This window comes from Trichosurus vulpecula, chromosome 7 (genome assembly GCF_011100635.1).
Source record: "Trichosurus vulpecula isolate mTriVul1 chromosome 7, mTriVul1.pri, whole genome shotgun sequence".
NCBI lineage: Eukaryota > Metazoa > Chordata > Mammalia > Diprotodontia > Phalangeridae > Trichosurus > Trichosurus vulpecula.
Genome location: NC_050579.1, coordinates 108,624,376 through 108,649,507, shown reverse-complemented (window position 1 = coordinate 108,649,507; position 25,132 = coordinate 108,624,376). Strand labels below are relative to the sequence as shown.

The following is a 25,132-nucleotide window of genomic DNA, read 5'->3' as shown; positions in this document are numbered from 1 at the left end:
TATGTGTCACTGCCAGGCTAGACTCAGTGGAAAAAGCAAGGTTGTAATCTCTGGGCTTGTGGAGCAATTGTGTTCCCTGATCGCAGAGGCACTGGGGAAAGTTAAGACCAGAAATCCTCCCCCTTGCTGCTTTGGGTCATGCCATGTACTGCAGCGTCCAATGGCAGGTTCTTTTTTCCTAGGATGAGTAATAGGCTGCTTCAAACCCACTCTCTTACCACCCACATCTTCTCTTTTCTATTTGCCATTTTTCTTAGTAATACCTGATATGGATCACTGGCTTCTTCTCATCTGTTAAAAATGGCATATTTGGAGAGAGGATTGTTTTTCCCCCTTAACTCTGAAGTCACAAATTTTAATGCAAAACTTGTAGAACAGGAGTTCTAGGGATCCAATTCTAGATGTTATGATCTCCCCAGGGTATCATAATTTTTGTGTCAGAGTAGACAGCTTCAGCTATTGTCATGTGCCCAAATCGATTGAGAGCATGCCCTGTTTGTGGTACAGATGAGAGCAAGTTCCTTGAACCCACTCATACCCAGGCCTTAAGAACCATTCTAAGATCTCACGTGTGAGGGTTAGACGCACAGACCAGTGAAAACAATTGGTCTTCTCAGTGGGTCCATAAAACGTGTGAGCTAGTCTGGTGCCTTTTTTCCCCTACTTACTTAATAGCAGTAATTGGTGTCATGCATTCAGATCAACCATGAGAGAGAAAAAAAAGAAGCAAAACAAAGTTAACCTTCCTTCCTTCCTTCCTTCCTTCCTTCCTTCCTTCCTTCCTTCCTTCCTTCCTTCCTTCCTTCCTTCCTTCCTTCCTTCCTTCCTTCCCTTCTTGTCTTCCTTTCTTCCTCCCTTCTTCCCTTCTTTTCTCTCTCCTCCCTCTCTTTCCTCCATCTTTCTCTCCCTCACTTCCTCCCCCTTTTTCTCCCCCCTTCCTTCCTTTCTCTTCTCTCCCTCTCTCCCCTCCTTCTCTTTTCCCCCTCTCCTTTCCTTCTCCCTCCCTTTCCTTCCTTCACTCCCTGTCTCCTTCCCTTCCTCCTCCCTTCCTGCCTTCTTTCCCTCCCTCCCTCCTTCCTTCCTGCCTGCCTTCCTTCCTTTTTTAATTTAGGGTTTAGCCTAAATAACCCTAGCCAAATTTGAAAAGGGAAAAAATAGCACAGCCAAGACCCAGTTAGATATGCTACCTAAACAAATTTCTAAGCAGATGGAAAAGTCTATTCGTGTGAGTAAATATAAATAATTTCTCTGCATATCCTAGATTAAATTTCTGGACCTTTTCTTATTTCCAGACAATTTTAATTTCCTTTAAACTGCTGTGTATTCACTTACCAGTATTTTTTCATCTCAAAATGGGGAGAGGGGAATCGTTCTTTTGGTTGAATCAAAAGAATCTTTGCAAGTTTTAAATTATAATGCATCTACTTTTCATTTTCATGTATCTATTGCTTGTATCTTTTTTGTCCCTTTAGGAAAGGGGGATTGGAAAAAGAAAAATAAGTATTTCTGGCAGAACTTCCGCAAGAACCAGAAAGGAATAATGAGGCAGACTTCCAAGGTATCATTGCATAAGCTGTTTTTTTTTCTTACTTTCTCAAACATTGAGAGGTTTATTCCATAAGTTAAAATGGATGTTGTGAGCTGTAAGAGCTCATTGTATAGCACCCATTAAGATAAATTGAAGTCTTCTTTTTTTTGGCTATGATTGCTTCGCGACTTGGGCTCTGCATAACTTGGTGCTAAGAAAGTGGAGTAGAAATGCTAAAAAATTCTTACTATTTAGAGAAATTAATTCAGACACTGTGCTGAGCACTTTATCATTTGATCCTCACAGCGTGGGGAGGTAGGTGTATTGTTATCCCCATTTTACCGTGAGGGATCTGAGGCAATCAAGCAATTTGCCCATCATCACATAGCTAGTAAGTGTCTCAGATCAGATTTGATTCCAGGCCAGCGTTCTAAACACCACATCACCTAAGCTGCTTCAAGAGGGGAACAGTAAGTTATCTAAGTCAACATAGGTCATAAGTGGAAGAACCCAAAATTTGAATCCGAGTTCCTCAAACTCTAAATGCATTCTTCTTTCCAGGGGGGAAAAAAAAAAACTCTGCCTCCTCCTGAATGATTGTAGATAGTTAGATACTTTCCCAGCATTGGCTCACTCTAGAAAACAATCAGCTATTTTCCTGATGGTTCGCGAGACCACCTGCACTTTTGACATTTTCCTGGGAAAGGGAATAACTTGGAGCCTATTGCCTCTGAGAACTGTCTAAATGCCTTACACCATGGGGATTTTCCCATCCTGCCTTGTGAAAGCAGTCCCACCTCCATTCTTTGCTTTGTTTTGTCTTGTCGTTCCCATAGTAAATATTACATCTTGGCCTTGCTGTGTTATGCTTTGCTAGCACTACACGAAACTTTTCAGAATCCAGCACAGCTGACTTGTGGGCAGCTTTGGTTAATGTCATATGAAAATTAGAACTGCATGCTGTTGATGTGCCCATGGTTTTTATTGCAAGTAGGAACCATGGAACCTTGGATACACCTCTCTGCTCACAAGATTTCTTTTTCTATAAGAAACTGAAGGGGAGTAGAAAATCTCACACCAACAGCATGGATTTGTGGGCCAACACACCTGTATTTATTGGCTGTGTTTGGTGTGGATTATTTTTGAGGTTGGCTGGCTTGTGTTTGTAGGAGTCGTTCGTATTCCAGACTTGGAGAAAGGCTTGAACCATCAAGCCTTTTCTTCGTAGTACCCGCCTAGAATCATTCAAGAGTATAACTCAATTTCGGATCTGAGCACCCCATTATAGGTGAATAGTAAAAACTTCCCAGACCACATTGATGAAAACAAGCACCACCACAAAGTCAGCCCAGTTCCTTTTCTTTTCTCAGTCCTGCCTCCCCCCAAGTAGAGGTTAAGTGAGTAGTAAAATAAATACCATAGTTATTTACCATTCCATATTCACCATTCCCTCTCTATTTCAAATAGATGGGGAACAGAGAGCACTTGGGTGGTAGCTGTGTAGTTATTGACAGTGATATGGAAACGACAAAGGGAAACATAGGGGGAGAGCAGATCCAGAACCACCACTGGCTGGAATTTGTCCCTACGTGTCTAGAAACCAAACTTTTTCACCCTACCTCTGTGCAGCAAGGGCAAGCCATAGATGAGAATCTTAATGACCTAAGAAGTCAGTAGAGGAGGTACTAGAAAGACAGGGCAGGGAAAGAAAGCTGAGTGACTACAATGCAACTTATTCCCAGTCTGTCTGTTAAAGCCAGCACACTTTCACAAATGGATTCCTTTCCCACAATGCTGACTAAAAGTACAGCCCTTGCTAACATGGTTCAATATATTCAAGATGACAGGAATCTGTTTGCAATGTAGGAAAGCTCTTTAAAAGTAACCTAACAAGGGGATTTGCTTTTCAGCTGCAATTCTGGATGCTTTCAATGTTGAGTAGGAAGCACCTAGCCTGTTATAGTTCAGAACCTTGTTTATGATCATAATGCATTTATGTTTGTGTATGTATGTGCATATCTGTTGGTATACATACATATATGGCATTATCATATTAAAACTACAGCTGCTAATGGTGTAGTGTGTGTGTGTGTATGTATGTGTGTGTGTACACATTTGGGGGTGGTGGCAAGTGAGGCAGACCAGTGCTTGCCACAGTACCCGGCATGTAGTAAGTGCATAATAAATATTAAGTGATTGGTGTGGTCCTGGTAAGGAGCTCCCTCTACCAATGAAATCAGTAACTATTCTGAAACTTAATTTTAGGGAGTTGCCTGGAAACACTGGGAGGTTAGAGGAGATAGCTGGCCATGATCACACTACCAGTATGGTGTCAGAAGCAGCTTTGAAACCAGGTTCTCTTGAATCCAAGGCCAGCTCTCTATCTGCTATACTGGGAGCCCTTCATTCATTTCAAGATATATAGATAGATGATATATACATATGCATGCATTTATGTATATGTCATATATCTATATAAATCACACATATAAGAATATGTATATATGTAGGTATACAAGTATATATGTATATGTGATATGTGTGTATGTATGTACACACGTATATATGCCCTTATATTGTTAAAAATAACTGACATATATGTTATTTAAGAGTGGAGCTGCATGTGGCCCCAAATCCTCAGGAACCAGAATAAAAGGCAATTGGAAAACATTTAGAAAAATAAATAAAAATATGATACAACATAGATAATGTTAATTTGTGGTTTTCTCAGTCAATGTGTAGCCTGCAAGGATCTGTCACTATTTGAGTTTGACACCAATTGTTACTTTAGAGAATGTAAAGCACATCACCCCCAGCATTTCATGTGAGGCTCACAACTATCCTGTGAGGTAGGCATTATAGGGGTTATTATCCCCATTTAACAGATGGTAGAACAGAGGCTCGGAGAGGCTAAAGGACTTTCCTGTTGTTAGAGAGCTGTTGAGTATTGGAAGCAGGATTTGAAGCAAAATCTTGCTGATCTCCTGTCCAGTCCCCCAGCCATTACAGTGTAACTGAGTTGCATGTGTTATATTTGTGGACATCTAAATATTTATAAACAACCTTTTAGTGAATAAAAAAAAATGGGTCATCTGTGTGATTTCACTTATTTTCCTTTGTCCCATGAAGAAATTCTGTTCAGTGAATAAAATAACTCATCAGCTTCATTTGACAGTTTCATTCTTTTTGTTTTATTCTTCCATTCACCCTGGTACCAAGTCCTTCTTTTATTTTGCCAGAACTCCCTGTGGTTTCTGGGTAATATAATTTGTCTCATCAATATCAAAGTAAAAGAAGCTCAGGGAACCCTACACCATTTTGTAATGCCGTGATTTGGTGGGGGGGGGGCGGGGTACTATAAGGGAATAGTCCCACTGGCAAATAAAAGCTCCCTATGTCCTTGAGTCTGAAACTATCCTGGTGGGTCTCCCAACTTCCAGCAGCTTAGAAGAACCCTTTTTGTTTCATTTCTGTCTTTACTTGGTTCCCAAGCTGTGATGTGCTATTATTAAATTCGAACACAATACCGCCACCTTACTGTTCCGTGAATCCAATCCAAAGAGAGACCAGTCCACTCAGCATGGTTACTTCTGTGACATTAATATTTAGGTCTTTTGGCAATCTGTGTTCTCAAACATATTTTTTCCCTCCTTTTTCTTATGTCCAGGAGAAGATGTTGGTTATGTGGCAAGTGAGATAACAATGAGTGATGAAGAACGCATTCAGCTGATGATGATGGTCAAAGAGAAGATGATCACTATTGAGGAAGCCCTCGCCAGGGTAAGATACTGCACATTCATGGTGTAACACTTCCTATTGCTTGTCTTACCTTACTTTAAGTCACTTTTGAATATTAAAGAGAATAGGACTGTGTTGGTCAAGGTGGTCTTTTGATGACATTTTGGTGGTGTCCAAGATCACTATTCTTTTTTTTCTTTGAATAATATTTTATTTTTCCCCAGTTTCATATAAAAACAATTTTTAACATTTGTTTTTAAAAAATTTGAGCTCCAGATTCTCTCCTATCCTTCGCTCCCTTCCCTCCTCCTTGAGATGGTGAGCAATTTGATGTGCCAAGACCACTTTTTCTTAACAAATAATAGTGATGTCCATTTTACTTCGTTATTATGACCGGATAGGGAGCTATTATGTTAATAATGACAGTAATAATAAGAACCACAGTAATAGCTAACATTTATAGGGTGTGTTAGGTTGGCAAAGCGCTTTAAATGTTTATTTCATTTGATCCTCACAACAGCTATGAGCTAGGATGGTATTATTATCCCCATTTTATGGTTGAGGAAACTGAGGCTAAGAGAGGTCAATGACTTGAGCAGTGTTACACAGTTAGTAAGTATCCATGGCAGAAATCGAACTCAGGTCTTCCTGACGCCAAGACCATGTTCTACCCACTATGATACTCAGCTGTCTACCAACACAAATTAATGGAATTACAGACCAGTCTCTATGTTTCTATTACAGCCATGTCTCATCTTCTTAGAGGACATTTCCAGGCACAATACCTTAAGTATTAATCAATCAATCTATCTATCTCTCTCTACCTGTCTATATCTATATCTATCTATATATATATACACATATATATATATCTACCTCTGTCTATATCTGTCTCTATATCTATCTCTATATCTCCTTTCCTATATCTACCTATCTATACACACACACATATATATTTATATATTCTCTATATATTTATCTATATCTATCTCTTTATCTGTCTATAACTACTGGGCTAACCAATACATAAATCTCTGACTTTTTAGTTACAGGGCACTTTGGAGGGTTAGGAAAAAAACCATAGAATACAAAGGACAATTGCTTGTCATGACAGAAGGCTCTTAAGCCAAATTGACAGAAGGATGGAGAATGCTCCCTTGATGAGACAGAAATTAGTAGTTTAAGATAACAATAACACAACCACGACAACTGGCATTATATGTCCTTTATAGTTGGAAAAGGGTTTTTACAGACATTATCTCATTTGAGAAAATTATTACAGTCACTGAATCACAACAGTAGCAGAGGTATAATGTCATAAATATGGGTTGTACCAGGTCTACCCCACAAACCATGGCTGGAGACCCCCTTGGTCTAAAGGTTGATGTTTCTGTAGTTTTTAAGCTAAAATAAAACAAAAATCTTTGGGAACTCTGGGTTTTTTTGGTCTGCATTCAAGTTATTATTGCTACTCTTATTTAAAATTAATTAATCATGCTAGATGTTCCCTTGAGCTGCACTGGGTGCTCTTAGATGTATTAACTTCTAAACTACTGAGTACCCATTTGCTGTACTGAGGCAAAAGTTTGTTAAGTGGCATTATGACAATAGAACAATTAGATGATTGACTCAGTGATTTCTCCTTTGAGCCTGTTGGTTGGGTATAAATGACAGTCTAAGATGGGCACTTTTAGAAGCTTCCCAAAGGCATTCAGGTCATTGAGGTATCGTTAATTCAAAGTGTTACTGAAGCACTTTAAAGCCTGAGAATTCTAATCCAGCGCTTCTTAAACCGTAGGTTGCAATTTGGAGTTGTGAAAAATTTGGCTACAATAAAAGGTTTCAGCTCAGATTCAATCTAGCTCAAATTGAATCTGGTACGCTTGTGAAAACAGGTGTCACAAAGGGGGGGATTTCTTAAGACAATCCTTATGGCAACCCTTAATAAACTTTGTCTTTTCCCTTGGCTGAGAAGGCTTGAGTCGAATTCTTTTGGCAGGACCCAGCGTGTCGGTACTTTGGGGTGACGAGCACCCCTAGAAACGTATGGTTCCCTACCATCATCATTTTTCTTTAACCTCTTCATTTTTGGTTCCCTGACCGGGAATACAGCTTATCTCAAGTTTGTCTCCAGCCAAGACTGAAAGACCAACAGGGATGTGATACACCCTTTCCAGGGTGCAGCCATGTGGCCCTGACCTTGGCCGGATTCCTGGAGGATTTCTGTATATTGTTCATTCATCCATTCATCTGCTCAGGTGCTCTTGCTGCATGGAGGAAAGCCATGGAGACCTGGCGAGGGCCCAGCACACTGCAGCAGGGCTGGAAGGAAACTGTATAACCAATAATAATAATAATTTACATATCTCTGGCACCTTTTCATCTGACAATCTCAGAAGAGGGAATTGAGCAGATCCACATCCTGATACCTACCCCTTTCCCCTGCTGCTCCTTTCTCCAATCAACATGTGGGCTCCTGGAACTGAACACCAACTTACCCAGGGGCCAAGTCCCAACTTCCAAAGCTTATCAATTGTGTAATTTGAAACAAAACACTTAATCTCTTGGAGTCACAATTTCTTTATCTGTAAAATGAGTGTATTCTTCAAGGATTGATGCAAGGCTCAGTTGAGTTAAATACATATAGATCAACAAGCAATTTTTAAAAAGTAATGTTTTATTTTTCCCCAATTATATGTAAAGATAATTTTTAACATTTATTTCTTTAAAATTTTGAGCTTTGGGTGCTCTCTCTCCTTCCCCCCACCCCCTCTTGGAGATGGGAAGCAGTTTGATATGGGTTATACATGTGCAATCATACAAAACATTTCCATATTAGTCATGTTGTGAAAGAAGACACAGACAAAAAAAAAGCATGAAAAAATAAAGTAAAAAATAGTAAAAAAAAAAAACAATAAAAGGTTTCTTAACATAACAAACAAAAATTAATTCAAAACCAAATGTATAATGAATCCAAGGTGTTTCTGACAGTTCTTGCCTGTGTTGCATCTACAGCTTCACTGTAGCCTTGGTTCTGAGCACAAAGCATACGTATTTTGCACTGAGCATGCCCTCAGATCATACAACACTAACTAAATGGGTCACCAGTGGAAAAAGTTTAAGAAGCCCTCAATCCAGTGAATGTATGCCCCAAACTAAGCCCATAACAATCTTCTTGCTTTGCTGTTTAATCATACATTTTAGTTCTGCTGTATTGGAGAGCAAAAAATTCCCAGAGCTCTCAAATTGAGTGCTGTCGAGTGTTGAAAATATAAATAATTGAAAATATAAAAACATAGCAAATTAAACAATTTTGGGATGGACAGAATACAAAAGCCTCTCTCAGTGATTTCTTAGAGGGCAGCTAGGTGGCACAGTGGATAAAGTGCCTCTCCTGGAATTGTGAAGATCTGAGTTCAAATTCAGCTTCAGACACTTAGTAGCTGTGTAATCCCGAGAAAGTTACTTAAACTTAATCCGCCTCTGTTTTCCTCAGTTTTCTCTCCTGTAAAATGGGGATAATAATAGCACCTACCTCCCAAGGTTGTTTTGAGACTCAAAATAGATAATAATTATAAAGCGTAAAGCTTAGCACAGTGCGTGGCACATAGTAAACACTATAGAAATATTAACTATTATTGTAAGTACTATTATTTTTACCATTATGTTATCTATAAAGCACTTTGCAAACCTTAAAGTGCTATATAAATGCTAGCTGTTAGCTATCATTATTGCTGTTTATTAAAGCGAGTGTTTCTGGATTGTGCCCTTCTTGATTATCGGTTTATATGGCTTACTAATCTACTTCAGAATTACGTCATTGAATCCTTTTTTATTCAAGGGATTTTCCAGCATTTAGATTTAAACACCAAAGGATACTACTGCAGAAAAGGGTCTAAAGTATAAAGGCTAAGTGATCCAAAGATTTACAAGTGGGGAGTGGAGATGGGACCAGAGAGGAGGAAGCCCTGAGAATTTAATAGGAACTTATCTAACAAGGGAAAAACGGATTGGCCACTTGGGAACTGTTTTTAAGTATAAGAAATGCCCTCAAATGGGCGTAGCTTACAGATATAGTTTTTCTCCATTGAGGTTAGAATAAGAAAAAAAAAATAGATTCAGGTTACAGCTGGAGAGTGTTTAGATTAAGCATAATGGAAAACTTTTTATAAGTGGCAACCAGAAATAATCAACAACAGTATAAGCTCTCCCCCAATCCCCGTGTTTTTGAGACTAAAACAGGAAGCCAGATATCTGGGATAGTTTTATTACAAGCCTCCTTGGATCCAAGGACTCAATAACCGTTGAGGTCCTTTTTAGATCCATGAGACTGTGATAGAATATAACCACAGAATCCTGAAATTAAGGGCATCAGGGCCATGGGATAAGGATAAGAATATATGTTTAGGTAAAGTAAGAAATAGTATTATTTATTTTGTAATATAAAAAGTTCCAACTTGAATTTTTTGTCCTTAACTTGCTTTACAAGATAGTGCACTATATTCCTAAAATTATAACTAGATTGGGGCAGTGAAGTGACATGGTGGAGAGAGCACAGGCCCTGGAGTCAGGAGGATTTACCATCTCTGTGACCTTGGGCAAGTCACTCAACCCCAATTGCCTCCCCACCCCCCAAAAAAACCCCTTATAACTAGATCAAGTTAATTTTGAAAAAAATTTTATTTGCTTCAAGGTTTCAAGGATCTGTGAAGTCTTCTTCACATTCCCCCTGTCAATGGCAGATCTTAACCTCTCCCTGTCCTCTTTAGCAGATAGTTTACTGATGTGCTATGGGGAGAAAAAATAATTCCCTAGTGGCCAGTTGTCTGTTGAGCACTTCTCAGAAAGAAAGAAGGAATAAGCACTTCTATAGTACCTTTGTTGTTATTGAGTCATGTCTGACTTTTTGTGACTCCTTTTAGAGTTTTTTTTTTTTTGGCAAAGATAATGGAGTGGTTTGCCATTTCTTCCTCCCGCTCATTCTACACATGAGGAAACTGAGGGAAACGGAGTTAAGTGACTTGCCCAAGGTCACACAGTTAGTAGTGTCTAAGGCACAGTTGAACTCAGGAAGATGAGTCTTCCTGATTCCAAGCCTAGTACACTACAGCACCAACTAGCTGACCCCTCATTTAAAACCTACTGTGTGCCAAGTACTGCGCTAAGCTGTTTGCAAATATTACCTCATTTTAACCTTACAACATCCCTGGGAGGTACGTGCTATTGTTACCCCCATTAAGTAACTTGTCTAGGGTCAGAGAACTAGTAAATGTTTGACATGGGATTTGAACTCAGGGCTTGTTGACTTCAGGCCCAGTTCTCTATAAATTGAAGGCATCTGTGAATTTCATAAACTATAAAGTACAATACAATCATAAGATGGCATTATTTTTTTGAAATCAGCATCATTAAGAAACATGTATCATCAGGTGCTGAATTACACATGGCATTAAGCTAGGCATTGCCCAAAGAGAATTACTTTTACTTTGACCCTCTAGGGACCTCCAAGTTAAGGCAAACCTAATTACAAAGTCAGATAGATAGAATAAATAGAAACCACCTACGTGTGTGAGTAATGAAGTACCTCTGTCGTTTTGAAGCGATGGGGATGTGCCTTTAAGAGACTGCTGGAGAGTGGGCCAGATGGGATGAGGAGTAGGGAGGGCAGCTGTAGGGATGGAGACACAGTTCACACAAACAGAAGGACTTCATGAAGGATGTGGGGATTTCAGGACCTGTATAAATGATGAGAATGAGGCAGTTTAATATGTTATGAGGCAAAGACGGTTCCAGGCTAAAAGTAAATATATGAGACCCAGCTTCTAGCCCTAGAAATGAGGAGGTCAGACTGGCTATATTTTAAATGCAAAACAACTCTATCATTATTCAGTTGCTTCAAAGCCCTGGAGATAGATCGAATATGAATGAAAACACAAAACCCAGAATGTTTGCTAATTTAAAAAAAATATAGTGGAATTCCTTTATCTTTTTAAACCCTGGTGTTTAGGGATAAAGGCAGTACCTCAAAGGGTGGAGAAAGCTATTACCCAATCTTATGGGCTATCCTATTAATGTTTTTCTGTACCTAAATTGTTTTCTTTCACAAAGAAATTTGATTTAGGGTGTATCCAAGTCCATGTATAATATTTTTTTAATTCTGTGTTTTTTTAAATCACCACTTAATCAATAACAGCAATAGCTAGTGTTTTTATGGTATTTTAAGGTTTGCAAAACACCTTATCTCATTTGATCCTCACAACAACCTTGAGAGGTGGGTGCTATTATAATCCCCATTTAACCTTTGAGAAAACTGAGGCGAGACAGAGGTTAAGTTACTTGTCCAAGGTCATATGGCTAGTAAATACAGGATTTGAATGTAGGTCTTCCTGACTCCACATCCAGCCCTCTATCTGATGTGCCACCTGGCTGCCAAGCATTATTAACCATCTATCTGTGAGCATTACCATGCTTAGCACTGGGGACATGAATATAAAAAAATGAAGCAAGGGGCAGCTAGGTGGCGCAGTGAGTAGAGCACTGGCCCTGGAGTCAGGAAGACCTGAGTTCAAATTTGGCCTCAGACACTTGATATAGGTACTAGCTCTGCGACCTTGGGCAAGTCACTTAACCCCAATTGCCCTGCCCCACTCCCCAATGAAGCAATCATTAGGAACATAGATGGAGAACTGGAAGGGCTGGATTAGGGGTTTTCTAGTCAAAGCACTTTATAGGAAACTGAAGCCCAGGAAGAACAGCTCAGGTCCTTTGACTTCCACGTTCCATATTCTTTCCATTTCAGTGCCTTCCTCCTGTTCTTCACAAACTCTATGATTCCATCAATGTGGGTACTGATACAGATTGAAATTTTGCACACCTCTAGCAAACAGTCTTTTATGAGTTTAGGAGTCTCCTTGTGCTTCCCTTCCCCGCCCCGAAAAAAAAAAGCCCCTCACCTGATGACCAACTTCCCAGTGTTAAACGTCTCCAAATCTTGCCAGGCTGATCCTCTGACAGTTGCTGCTAGGCCTGCCTCAGAGCATCCGACTGTGGTAGGATCTGCTACAAATTTCACTCACAACCTTTTCAGACCCAAAGTCACTACCACACACCAGCAGCACATCAGAGCAAGACATCAATGGAAGAGCAGCCTTCTGTGTATACTCACGTTAAGCAGTAGGATTGAGTTTCCATTCTTGCTCTCTGGCAGCATGCATGAAACTTTGCAGAGATATCCTACCAAAAGATCTTGTGTTTAATGTAGAATCATTCATCTAATTTGCCATCTTTACCCTTCAAGCTCATCACATAAGAAAGTTATTTGATGGCTTGAAAGGTGTGCTACATACTTTGCTTTTCCTGTCTTCATTGTTTCCTGCTAAAAAATGCTCAAATTTATCATGCAATTATACTGAACTGGTGACCCAGAGTTCAAACCAGGAAGAAAAAAGAATTTTAAACATATTTCAGGATCCCTTTGTTGTACAGATTACCGTGGAATGCTGTGCAGCATCTGTTTACAAATGGGGTGTATGTGACTTGCGTGGGCAGTAGTCACTCGCACGCCAGACCGTAGCCTGTTTCTGAATTGCTGCAGATTTTGTCTGACCTTGTTATTGAACTTATCAAGGAAAAATTTTGATGTTGGAAGTCAGAAAATAATGGTAAAGACAATGAGGAGCTTTTCAGGCAACGCAGAAATTTCTTTCTACCTATCAGTTTGGTTTAGATTATACCCCATGGCGTAGGGAATGTGTCTTCCTCTCAGTTTTAGAAACCATGTCCTCTGTTGCTATTTAGTGAACAGCAGTAGCATGAAAAAGGAGGCCCAAAGTAATTAATTTGTGACTGGTTGGTGTGTTGGCCCTTGTTTTAAGTGTCTTTTCATTGCAGCTCAAGGAATACGAGGCCCAGCACAGGCAGTCGGGCACCTTGGATCCTGCAGACTGGCCAGATGGCTCTTATCCATCATTTGATGGCTCCTCCAACTGTAATGTAAGTAACCTGATCTTCTTGAACACTCTGATCATTTTTGACAGGACGAGTAAAACTATACAGCAAAAAGACTTTTGAACTATTGCCGCATGTTAATTTGTCCATGATTGTTGGAAACTAAGACTGAGTGCTGGACTTGGAATCAGGGAGACCTGAGTGTGAATCCTGCCACTGACACTTATCAACTATGTGACAATGAACAAATCACTTAATCTCTCTAATAGTTATTTTTCTAATCTGTAAAATGAGTGGTGTACCCACCTCATGGGAGTCGAAGCTCAAATGCAATGATATATGTAAATGGTTTGCAACTTTATGGTGCTACGTAACGCCATTTTAAATGGTGGTGAGGAGGTTTGAGGGGAGTTTCAGGGACCCCTCAAGGATTGAAGTATAGGAGAGGATCATTTGGAATGAATTCATGGAATCCATGGATTCATGGATTCAAGCATTAGTGAAGTCAAGGTGTCAAAGGTTTATTGTAATGCCATTCCTTAAGTTGCATTCCTTAAGGAACTTGCAACTTAATAGGAATGATGCTAAAGCTTATATAGGAAAAATAGTGGATTATCTGATAGATATGGTAATTAGGTGATAACTTAAAACCTTGGTCACTAGTATCATTCACTGCTAGAAACCAGGGGGACTCGGTTTCTCAGGGGTGTACTTTTGGTCTCTTACATCTGTAGCAAGATAGCTTTGAGAGTTGACGTCTATAGCTTGATCTCTGGAATGAACATGATAAGTTTGGGAATCAACACATGATAATGCTATGGTTACAAGATAGTTCTGTTTTTACAAGAGAATTTCCTCAGAGGTGAACTTGTTCTTGTAATGGGGAAAGATAGTTTGTTTTATTGGGGCCTACTTATGAGTAATTGTGGGGAAAGGTAGTTTGTCTTACTGGAGGGCCACTCGTGAGTTATTGCTAGGCATAGTGTCCATGGGCTGGGGAGAAAACTGTCAGGGATGGTGTTTTGAGGCTAGGGAAAAATGTGATTTTAAAGTTGTGGTCCAAGCAAAGCACCCAAGCACCCCGTCAGTGGTATCTTTGACGAACATAAATCTCCCTTTTTTGCTAGATATTTATTATCAATACGTATTTTTAAAGCAGTGCTGAAAGGGGTTATTTCTGGAGAATTTCCATCATGGAGTCCAGACAGAAGAGGGATGCTCTGTGGGTGGTGAGGTCCTCCAGAGTCTCCTGTTTGGGGATGATATTATCTTAATTGTACCAAGCCCAGGAAATTGCAGAGACTTCAGGAAGAGATTTGTAATCACTCATTGTGTTTGACCTTTCCATCCAAACAAGAAAGACCAAGTGGATGAAAAATGTCTGTTGCCCAGATTTCAATATGCATTTGAAATGAACTTTACAGAGGTTGTCCCAACTATATGTGTATCTGGGATAGACAGCAAATTGGATTCAGAGTTGAACAGGAGGAGGGTAATGAGCTTTCAGGAAAATTGCAAATTTCTTTTTTCACCCCAAGCTTCCAGTAAAAGCCAGACCTATCTTCAATTTCAGCTTTCCACCAGTGTTGCTATATGGCAGCAAGACTTGGAATACAACTGCCTCTAAGGAAATAAAGATGAATATCACATAGAGGGCAATGACAAGCTGCATGGTGATTGTAAGCAGGCTGCAACATATAATCATTGAGAAACTTGGAAGGAGAACTAGATGTAAAAGATGTGATTAAAGAATTACAGGATAGGAAGAGAAAATGGGCTGGTCACATGGCAAATTCAGGGTATGGCAAGTGCACAGCCAGAATGTTTTATTAGTACCCTCACAATGTCAGGAGAAAGCAAGGAGGGCCTTCAGCATGTTGGATAGGTCCTCTCTTATGAACTTTTGCAAGGACATGGGTAGTACTTTCCCTGGATGGGCAGGCATGGATAGATTGTGAGTTGCACTAATGGAGAGAACTCTCAGAATGGCCTGTTAGATCATCCTACCTTTGCTCTTTCTCACCAGCCAGTCCATCTTTCTTCATACTGTGCATTAGCCATAGTTCTTACCGTGTGACTCCTGCTTCAAAATGTCCCATGACACCGTGTTTTCAACCAAGTAAAGTTCAAATTCCTCAGCCACCCAGCATTCAGGGACCTCCTACATCAGTTGCTACTTTAACTTTCAAACCTTATCATGTGTTACTCTCCTCCGGATAATAGAACCAAACTAGATTGTTCCCTGGCTTGGACACACCATGTGGTTTTCCTGTCTCTACGCCCTTGCTTGCAGTGCTCTGTAGGCCTAGAATGTTCTCCTTTGCTCTTGGCAGTTGTTGAATTATTGTTGTTCAGTTTTGTCCAACTCTTCCTGACCCCATTTGGGGTTTTCTTGGCAAAGATACTGGAGAGGTTTTTGCCGTTTCCTTCTCCAGCTCGTTTTATAAATGAGGAAATTGAGGCAAACAGGGTTAAGTGACTTGCCCAGGGTCACACAGCCAGTAAGTATCTGAGGCCAGATTTGAACTCAGGAAGACGAGTTTTCTTTGCTGCAGGCCCAGCACTCTATCCACTGTGCCACCTGCTACCCTTCTTTTAAAGCCCATCTCATATGACACCTCCTGTCTGAAGCCTTCCCAATCCCAACTAGCCTAAATATGTTTTTCCCTATCAAACTTCCAAGCATTGGGTTTTATACCTCAAATGAGGTACTATATATAAAGTTCTATATATAAGCACTATATAAACTTTATCTATCATTATTAGAACCTTTTATTGTATTTTGATGTAGTCTTCTATTTTAATTGTCTTTGTAATTTTTTCATTGGTTACCCCAGCAAGACACGTACAAAAAAAAATCAGGGCTAATATATATAAATATATCATATAATATATAAAATACAGGGCTGCTGGGGCTCTAGAAAGAGGCTTGAATAGGTCAGTTACATATGAAGAGGCCAGTGAGATAATGAACTCACCTTTGGGACATGTATTACATTCATACCATTGTCCCTAGACACATTTCTGTGTAAGATATCCAGAGTATGGAAAGTGAAACTGAATTCGGAGTGATCACCCTAAGGCAGAGCAGAGTGGCTTACTGAGGGTAGGGGCTTTCGAGGAGGAGGACTGTCGGAACTGGAGAAGCCAGACCTTTTCCATCACCTTGCCTGAAATATCTATGTAGGTAACACTGTCTTTTTTCCACTCTAAACTTTATGGGGGCAAAGATATGTTTTGTCTAAACTTTGTATCTTCCCTGGTCCTCACTTGGTCTTCTATAAATTGTAGGCGTTTAATGCATATTTGTTGAATTGAGTAGGGTCCTTTCTTTAAAAATGTGCTGCAGCACTTTGAGAGTTACCTTTCAAAATGTGGTTTGAAATTTTACTTCTGAATCCTTGCATTCTGGCTTTCAATGCTTCCAGTCAACTAAAACTGCTCTTTTTCAGAATACCAAATAACCAGTTGCCAAATCTAATAATTTTTTTCTTAGTCCTTATCCTATTTGACCTCTATAGCTTTTGACACCTTTGACTACCTCTATTTGAATATTCCCCTCTAGGTTTTTTTGGGGTTTTTTGTTTTGAGGCAATTGGGGTCAAGTGACCTGCCCAGCATCACATAGCCAGTAAGTGTCTGAAGTCACATTTGAACTCAGGTGCAGGGCCAGTACCCTATTCACTACACTACCTAGATGCCCCTCTTCTGGCTTTTCTGCCTGTATGATAGTTCCTTCCCAGTCTCTTGCTGATTCATCTTCCATTTCCCACCTGCTAACTGTGGGTATCCCCCAATGCTTCTTTTTAGGCTCTCTTTTCTTCTGTCTTTATGTTCTGTCCCCTAATAATTTCAGTCACTCCCATTGGCTAAATGATCACATCTGTGCAGAAAACTCCTAAATCTGTATATCCATCCCTAATCTCTATCCTGTTCTATTTGGCCCATTGCTTATGGAATATGTCCACTTGGGTGTTACCTCTAGTAATTAAACTCATTAAGACATAACCTACAATAGATCGACTTTATCCTGAATTGTGGCCTCCACTATCTTAGAGAGATTCAAAAGATGAAGTCATCAAAACCGCTTATCTTTGGTTCTGTAAATCATATTGGATAGCTGGATTGGATAATATACCTTATGCTTCATTTTTGATGTGAGTTGACATTAATCCCATTAGATGCCACATTCTCTTTGAAAATAGAATAGGCATAACAAATGATTTTCAACAGCCACTCAGTTATACACAGTATCTTTGGGGAATTTTTGGTATTTAATTATGTTGTTAGTAGCACACAAGTAGAAGATCACTCAGTCATTTCAATTCTGTAAATACGTACTGAGCATTTACTCTGTACTGGACAATGTGCTAGTTTTGGGGCAATGTGAAAAGCAGTACTGTAAAAGGACTTGCCTTTCTGGACTAAGGATTTTAATTTAGCAAGTTTTCAGATGCTGTATTTTAAAGGAGAGCAGAGTTTCTTGGAGTCTTTTTCTTTTCCAGTTGCCAACATTCCCAAACTCCCAAACTTGGAATACCACCCAAACCCATCCATCTGGGATTTCAGGGAAGTGAGGTTGGAATCTGACTTAATGAGTAGGAATATGTCTTCCTTGGAATTCCAAGGAATGCCTTCCTTAATCTGTTTATTGTAAACTTTAAAAGTCATATTCATTTGGTTTAGTGTTAGAAAATAAAATGTTTGGGATCAGGTAACAAGTATACATTGTAAACTTCTATTGGAAATATCTTTTTATACCTGAGGCACATACCCTCTCAACTTTTTGAACTCCAGGGCTCTTCCTTTCAATGCCATTTCAGCCATTCACTGACACTGTAATAACAATCTGGACCTCATCTTCAACCAGATCTTTTCTACCACTAAGATCTCTGAAGTGCAATTCACTCTTTGACTCCCATCTTCTTATTTCCATCTATTTCTGTTACTCCTCTTGTATTGAACATGGTCATGTCTTCCTCATCCTGACTTCTACTTCTTCCTTCTTTTCTTATTCACTAAATAGTAAATAAATATACCTTTTTTCTTGCTTTGTTTTCCTTCTGACCATTTCCATGGTATTCTCACTAGGACTTTATAATTCCTTTCTTCTCAATCTTCGGTTAAGCAACACTAGAAAAAAATCACAACATTCTACGGAATGGGTCCACTACAAATTCATACTGTCTAATCTCAGATGGATGCACTATTCTTTTTATGCATCTTCTGTTGACTCAGCATGCTAAATTTTCCACCACTGGTTGTACTAAACCTTTTCTGCTCTTCTAAAACTCCGACACATATCTCCTTCCTACTCCCCATCTTTGCTCCTGACATGATGACCTCAGTCCTCACTTCATTGAAAAGTTTGAAGCCACACAGTGTGAGCTCCCCCCAACATCCCTTTTTCCCATCTTAGTACTTCTCACATTCAGCCATCATTTCTTTCCTATATCTCAACAAGTGTCCTTCTTCGTTGACAAGATTAAACTCTCCACCTGAGATCTTGGCCCCCTGTGCTCCCACCTCTTGCAAGACCTTTCTGTAATGATCATTCCTTTTCTCTTTTGCATCTTCATTTTCTCCTTCAACACTAGCTCTTGATTCTTTACCAATAAACACTTTCAGCCAGTACTCTCCTATTCAAAATATTTTCCTCTCTACTCTGTTTTCTCCCTTAAGTTACTCTTGTGCATGTTTCATTCCCTTTACTACCTACCTACAGAGTAATATGTGTGTGTGTGTGTGTGTGTGTGTGTGTGTGTGTGTGTGTGTACACACATACTCTTTGTTCCCACTTGTTCATCACATAATCAATTTTGATCTTACACAATATGGAAACAAGTGTCATAGTCACCAGTGACCCCTTTTTCAGTTCTCACCCTTCTTTAACTTTGTAACATTTGGTACTGTAAACCAGTTTGTTTTTAGTAATATCTCCTTTCCTGGTTTCTTTGACACTCTAATATACTGGCTTTCTTCCTTATTATTCCTCATACAAGATGTTCCATGCCTGAAATGCACTTCCTTCTTATCCTGGCTTCCCTCAAATCAAGCTAAAATCCAACCTTCTATAAGAAGGCTTTACCAGCACTTCTTAATCTTAGTGTCTTTCTCTGTTGATTACTTCCATTTTATCCTCTCTGTAGCTGGTTTGTAAACAGTTGTTTCCATGTTGATTTTGCCATTAAGCTGTGAACTCCTTGAGGGCAGGGACTGTCTTTTACCATTTTTTTTTGTATCCCTAGCATTTAGCATAGCCCCTGGCACATAGTAGGTGCTTAATAAATGTTTATTGACTGGCTAACCTCAACCTTCCTCTCCTCTACTCCATTTTTTATGCTGCCACATTAATTGGTTTGGAGCACATTTTCACTTATGTCACTCTTCTGCCCAGCAACCTTCAATGACCCACCACTGGGTAAAATTCAGACTCTTCACTCTGCCATTTTTGTCCTTCATGATCTGGCAGGAATTTACCTTTTCATTCTAATCTTCTACAACTCTTCTATATGTGTAATATATCTCTTTGCCTTTTTAACTAAATTGGTTCTAATTATTCTCCAGCATGCCCCATGCTTTCCCAACTATCTGTCTTTGTTTATGCTGTTTTCTTCGCAAGTAATACCATAACTCCCAGTTCTGTCTATCTATCAACTACCCAGTCATCCTATCCATCATTCTAGGACTTAGCTCAAATAACAACTTCTCTGTGAAATAAAATTTCCATCTTCCCTGCAGTTGGATGTGTTGTGCATCTCTTTTACCACTATAGTTCTTTTTTTAATACCTGTTTAAGGCTATTATCATGTCTTTCTTATATTAGAGCTATTTTTGTACTTGTTGTCTTCTTTAAAGTACTATAAGTACCTTCAGTTTAGAGACAATGCTGTATTTATCACTGTACTGCTCACCATCTTGACTTTTCTCTCCATTCAAAAAAATTCTGAACTACGATATGTTCTAGTCCCCCTGGGGAAGATAAAGGTTATTCCCTTGTTTTCCCATTAGACTTGAAGAGAGGATCATGAATTCTCTCACTTGTAAACAGAAGAAGAAGTAATAGCTATATATCACACAGGCTTTTACTCATTTAGCTACTAGGCTTCTATTAAGTTGTTTATTTACTTACATTTCTTTAGTAAAAAAAAATTTATTGTTAAATCTTATAACCAGGAACATTTGCCTGACTGACAGATAATTGGGATTTTTTACTATAGGTTCATAGGATTTATAGCTGAAAGTACAACCCCTTTATCTTGCAGATGAGGAAACTGAGGCTTAAACAAATTGGGAATTGTCCAATATCTTAGAATGACCTCTTTTCACCTGTATGAAGTTATCTTTTTTATGTAACTTTTATTTTACCCTTTTAAATTAATCAGCATTTCTTTTCTCTCCCTCCCATTCCCCCCCCCCCCAACTTGAAATGAAGAAAAGAAAAGTGTAATCCTTGTAACAAATAGGTGTGGTTAAACAAAACAAACCCCCACGTTGGCCACATTAAAAAAAATGCATGTCCAATTCTGCATCTTGACTCCATCACCTCTTCAGTGGGTGGGTAGCATGTTTCATCATCAGTTCTTTCAAATTATGAATACATCATTGCATTGATCAGAGTTAAGTATTTCAAAATTGTCTTTACGATGTCATTCTCCTGGTTCTGTTTACCTCACTATGCATCAGTTCATATGTCTTTTCATGTGCCTTTGAAACTGTCTCTTTAAATCATTTCTTAAGTGACAGTAATATTCTTATTACATTCTTATACCATAATTTGTTCAGCTATTCCCCAGTTGAGGAAGATCCCTTTATTTGTCATTTGCAGGAAGAAAGAGCTGCTATAAATATATACATATAATGTGTATATTATATATGCATATATAATATATATTTCCATATAGTCCTTTTTCCTCTTCTTTGATCCCTTTGGGGTATAGGCCCAGTAGCTATATCATTGGGTCAAGGGCTATCCAGGTTGGTGGCTTTTGGGGCATAGCTCCAGAATGTCTAACAGGGTTGGGGCATCTGTGGCCTCAAGGCCACATGTGGCCCTCTAGGTCCTGAAGTGTGGCCCTTTGACTGAATCCAAACTTCACAAAACAAATACTCCAAATAAAAGAATTTGTTCTGTAAAACTTTGTATTGGCAACCAAAAATGGGCTCCTTAGCACTTAGTCAACAAGTGGCCTTGACTAGTTTGGCTTTTTCCCCTGAACTGAATGCTGTTTGTATGTTGGACTGGAGTAAGCTTGTCGGCCCCTTCACCTTGCTTCCCTTGCTTAAGCTGATGGAAAGAACCTGTGCTTTCCCGGTCACCCCTTCACCTTGCTTAAGCAGATTGAAAGAACCTGTGCTTTCCCCGGCGTACCTTACACCCCCGCAGAAGCTGGATGGTTAAAAGCAGCTCCCGTTGGAGCCAGAGGCTGCCACAGCTACAGCCGCAGCCGCAGCAGGAGCTGCCAGTAGCAGAGCTGACCTACAGGAGGAAGCTGAACAAAGACTTCAGGCCAGTGGGTAATCTTATTACCATAGAGGGGGAGGCATGATTTTGCTTTACGCAATCATGCTTCCCTGTAGCCTCCTGGTTACTCTTTCAAGGCGTACTTTTTGGGCCTGGAAGCTTTTGATCAATATATCAAAATGGGGTTGCTGGTTCATGGGTTGGTTACTGTGGAGCCTAAATATATGTTTTGATTCTTCTGCCTTCTACTTTGAGAGTTTCTTGTATCCGGCGGTTCCGAACCTTTCAGACATGTTTATGATCCTCTTTGAGATTATAAACTCTGCCCTCCTAATACAAACTTGGACTCAGTCAAAAGGCTGCACCCAAGGACCTAGAAGGCCACATGTGACCTCAAGGCCACAGATTCCCCCCCCCACCCCCCTGGCAATTCTAGAACAGTTCAGAGAAGAATGAGTGATAATATGTAATAGAATAATTGTAATAGAATTTCAACCATTGTGCTATATTTGGAATATGTAATACTTCTTTGTTTTGTGAACATGTCTTGTGCTCTTTTACTGTGGCCTAATTCAGTATTTTCCTTTAGTTAAATTCGGAATACAAACAGTAGTTTGTCAAAGGCCATCACAAACTGCCTCAGTTTCTTCTCTTCCTGGTCTTCCTCTACATGCTCTGTGGGGTCCCTTTGCCTTTGTTGCTGTGATGTAAAGGATTATTAATTTACTAACTTCCTTTGTGTGAAGGAGACTAAGATCTTATCATTTATGGTAATAAATGTGTCAGATACTAGCCAGTAAATGTCTCAGGACTGTGAAAGTAATTAAAATGAAATGTGTCCATAATTTTCAATATGTTTGTTGGGTCATTTAATCAGATTCTCAAAATACAATATATTGTCAGCCCAGAACTTAAAAAAATAATAATAATATAGGGTGAGCATAGTAATTTAAGATTAACAACCATCACCCCTGGCTGGAGAAAGAAAACGAGGTGAGATCGTCCATAATGGGGCATTTCATTCCGATCTCCTAGTATCCATCCAAATGACATTGTCTCGAGTGCAGGCCCAGCAGCTCTTAGCCTTTGTCTCCATGAAGAAAAGATTTATGATAAAACATCACTGGTTCAGGCTCCTGGGAAGAAGGCTAATCTGATTCATTAAAAAGTTCAAATTACGGAATATCGTGAAGATATACCTTAAAAGAAAGTTGATATACTTAACTAAGGCTTGTCATGGTGCTCCCAAGTAGTGTTCTGACTGTAACTGCTTTAAAGGAATAGATATAACTTTCATTGTATTTTTATAATCAACACATTAGTTGTTTACATGCTAATAAATGTTCCCAAAGTATTTTTAAGTTATTTTATTTAACCCATACTTGTGAAAATATCTGGAAAAAGTACTTTATATTATTAATTAGCTCAGCAAACACTTCTTAAGTTCAAAATTGATTTCATTTCTTCCCAACCCTTCCTTCTTCCTCATTTCCTTATTACTTTTGTTATCTCCCAGTCACACCAATGTCATTCTTGATTCTTCACTCTCACACCCCACGTAGCCAACCATTGGTTAAATCTGGCCATTTCTGTCTTCATAAAATCTCACATCTATGCCCCCTCTTCTCTTCTGACACTGCCACCACCCTGGTAAAGGTTCTCATGCCTCGAATACTGCAACATCCTGCTGGTTGGTCTCCCTGCCCCAAAGTTCTCTCCATTCCAGTCCATCCTCTATTCAGCTGCCAAAATGATCTTCTTAAAATGAAGATCTGACTATGTCATCCCCCAGCTCAACAAACTCTAGTGATTCCCTATCATCTTCAGGACCAAGTCTCCATTTGGCTTTCAAAGCCATTTGTAACTTGGCCACTTATGACCTTTCTTGTCTTCTTATACCTTGCTTCCTTCCACAAACTCTGCAATCCAGTAAAGTGCTCTCTTTTGCTGTTTCTCAAATTTGCTATTCCATCTACAGACTCTGAGTGTTTTCACTGGCTATCCCATATACCTGGAATGCTCTCTCTTTTCCTCTCTACCTCCTAGCTTCCCTGGCCTTCAACCAAGAAGTCCCAGCTAAAGTCTGACCTTTGGCAAGGAACCTTTTGAGATTGCTCCCTATTTATACTGTCTATACCTTGATTTTATGTAGTAGTTGTTTACATATTATCTTCTGCTTTAGACCATGATCTTCTTGAGAACAGGGACTCTTTTGCTTTTATTTATCGCCCCAGTGCTAAGCACAATGCCTGACACATAGTAGACTCCTAATAAATGCAAGTTGACAGTCTGACTGGTGCAAAGACCAACCTCAGCTATCATGAGTTTAATTATTTTAAATCCTTAATTATTTAGATCTTAGTTTATATTTTCCATAGTCTTGCTGTAACCTACCAAAGGTAATAGTGAATGCTTTTTTTTGATGAGAATTGTGTCATTAAGAGAGGAGGAACAGCAGTGAGAAGGTCTAAAGCAGATGTCCTTCAGCTTTCTTACGGAGTACATTGATCAAAATTCACAGTTCACACTTGCATGTGTGCATGTTCATGTGCTCACTTAGATGTGTGCTCATATATACACACCCTAAATCCATGATTTTTTTTTCCAGAAAAGAAAACTGACCACCTGAGTCAGTTTGCTTGAGCTCCAATCTTTTTCTAAAGTATATGAGGCTTTCCTATAACTTTTTAGCCATGACTCTAGTCTAAGTGGTTTTTTTTTTAAATTGTAGTTATATTTTCCTTTTCCTTCTTGTTCAGGCTTAGGAAGAGCCCTAACCTTTAGAAAAAAATTCTCACAACAGCAGGTTTTCTCTCCTTCATTGCCAGTTAATTTTTAGCTAATCCTCAGTGCATTCTGCCTTGCCTGGGTCACAGAAGAGCCCCTTGGACACTCTACTCTTCAGAGGCCAGATCTTTTAAATTTCCTGTCTCATACTATCAAGATAATCAAGATACTGTGCTTTAAATAGTTGACTGTCTATAGAAAGGAGTTGTCAACTCATCAAGGTTCAAGGAACCAAGAAGGCCTTTGTCACCAAGTCTCAATGCGTATATTGATGCATGTTGTGCTTAGAGATTTAATTTACATTGATTTCTTCTATGTCCTCGACCCCCATCACTGACATTAGATAATTGTGTGCTGTCTAACAATAAATCTATATTCACATTTCTGGTTCGCTAGAGGATTAAGTCCTAAAGATAGTTATGAAGGGAAGTGAAAAATAGCTTTCCCTCTGCCTGGGGAACATCTGCCCTCTGTTGGTGTTTAGTTAATGTTAACCTTCTGCTTGAATTTTGAAGTTTTCTAAGTGTTTGTTTTTGTTGTTGTAGTATGGACTTACCTTGATTCCTTGTTAAATCTCTGAGGAAGAAAGAGACCTGAAAGGAAAGGGAGGGAAATAGGGAGTCAGAGGACCAGGATTAAAATCTTAGTTCTGTTACTTAACTACCCAT

At 39.3% G+C, this 25,132-nt stretch overlaps 1 protein-coding gene across 2 annotated transcripts in view; it reads left to right on the top strand.

Moving 5' to 3' along the window:
* Positions 1-25,132, top strand: part of SASH1 (SAM and SH3 domain containing 1) — a 232,954-nt gene that overhangs the window by 138,690 nt on the left and 69,132 nt on the right. For both annotated transcript variants that reach the window (XM_036765879.1, XM_036765878.1), the window contains 3 exons: positions 1,473-1,557; positions 5,194-5,308; positions 13,157-13,258. In XM_036765879.1, coding sequence (XP_036621774.1) covers positions 1,473-1,557; positions 5,194-5,308; positions 13,157-13,258 — 302 coding nt within the window. The remainder of the gene's footprint in view (positions 1-1,472; positions 1,558-5,193; positions 5,309-13,156; positions 13,259-25,132) is intronic.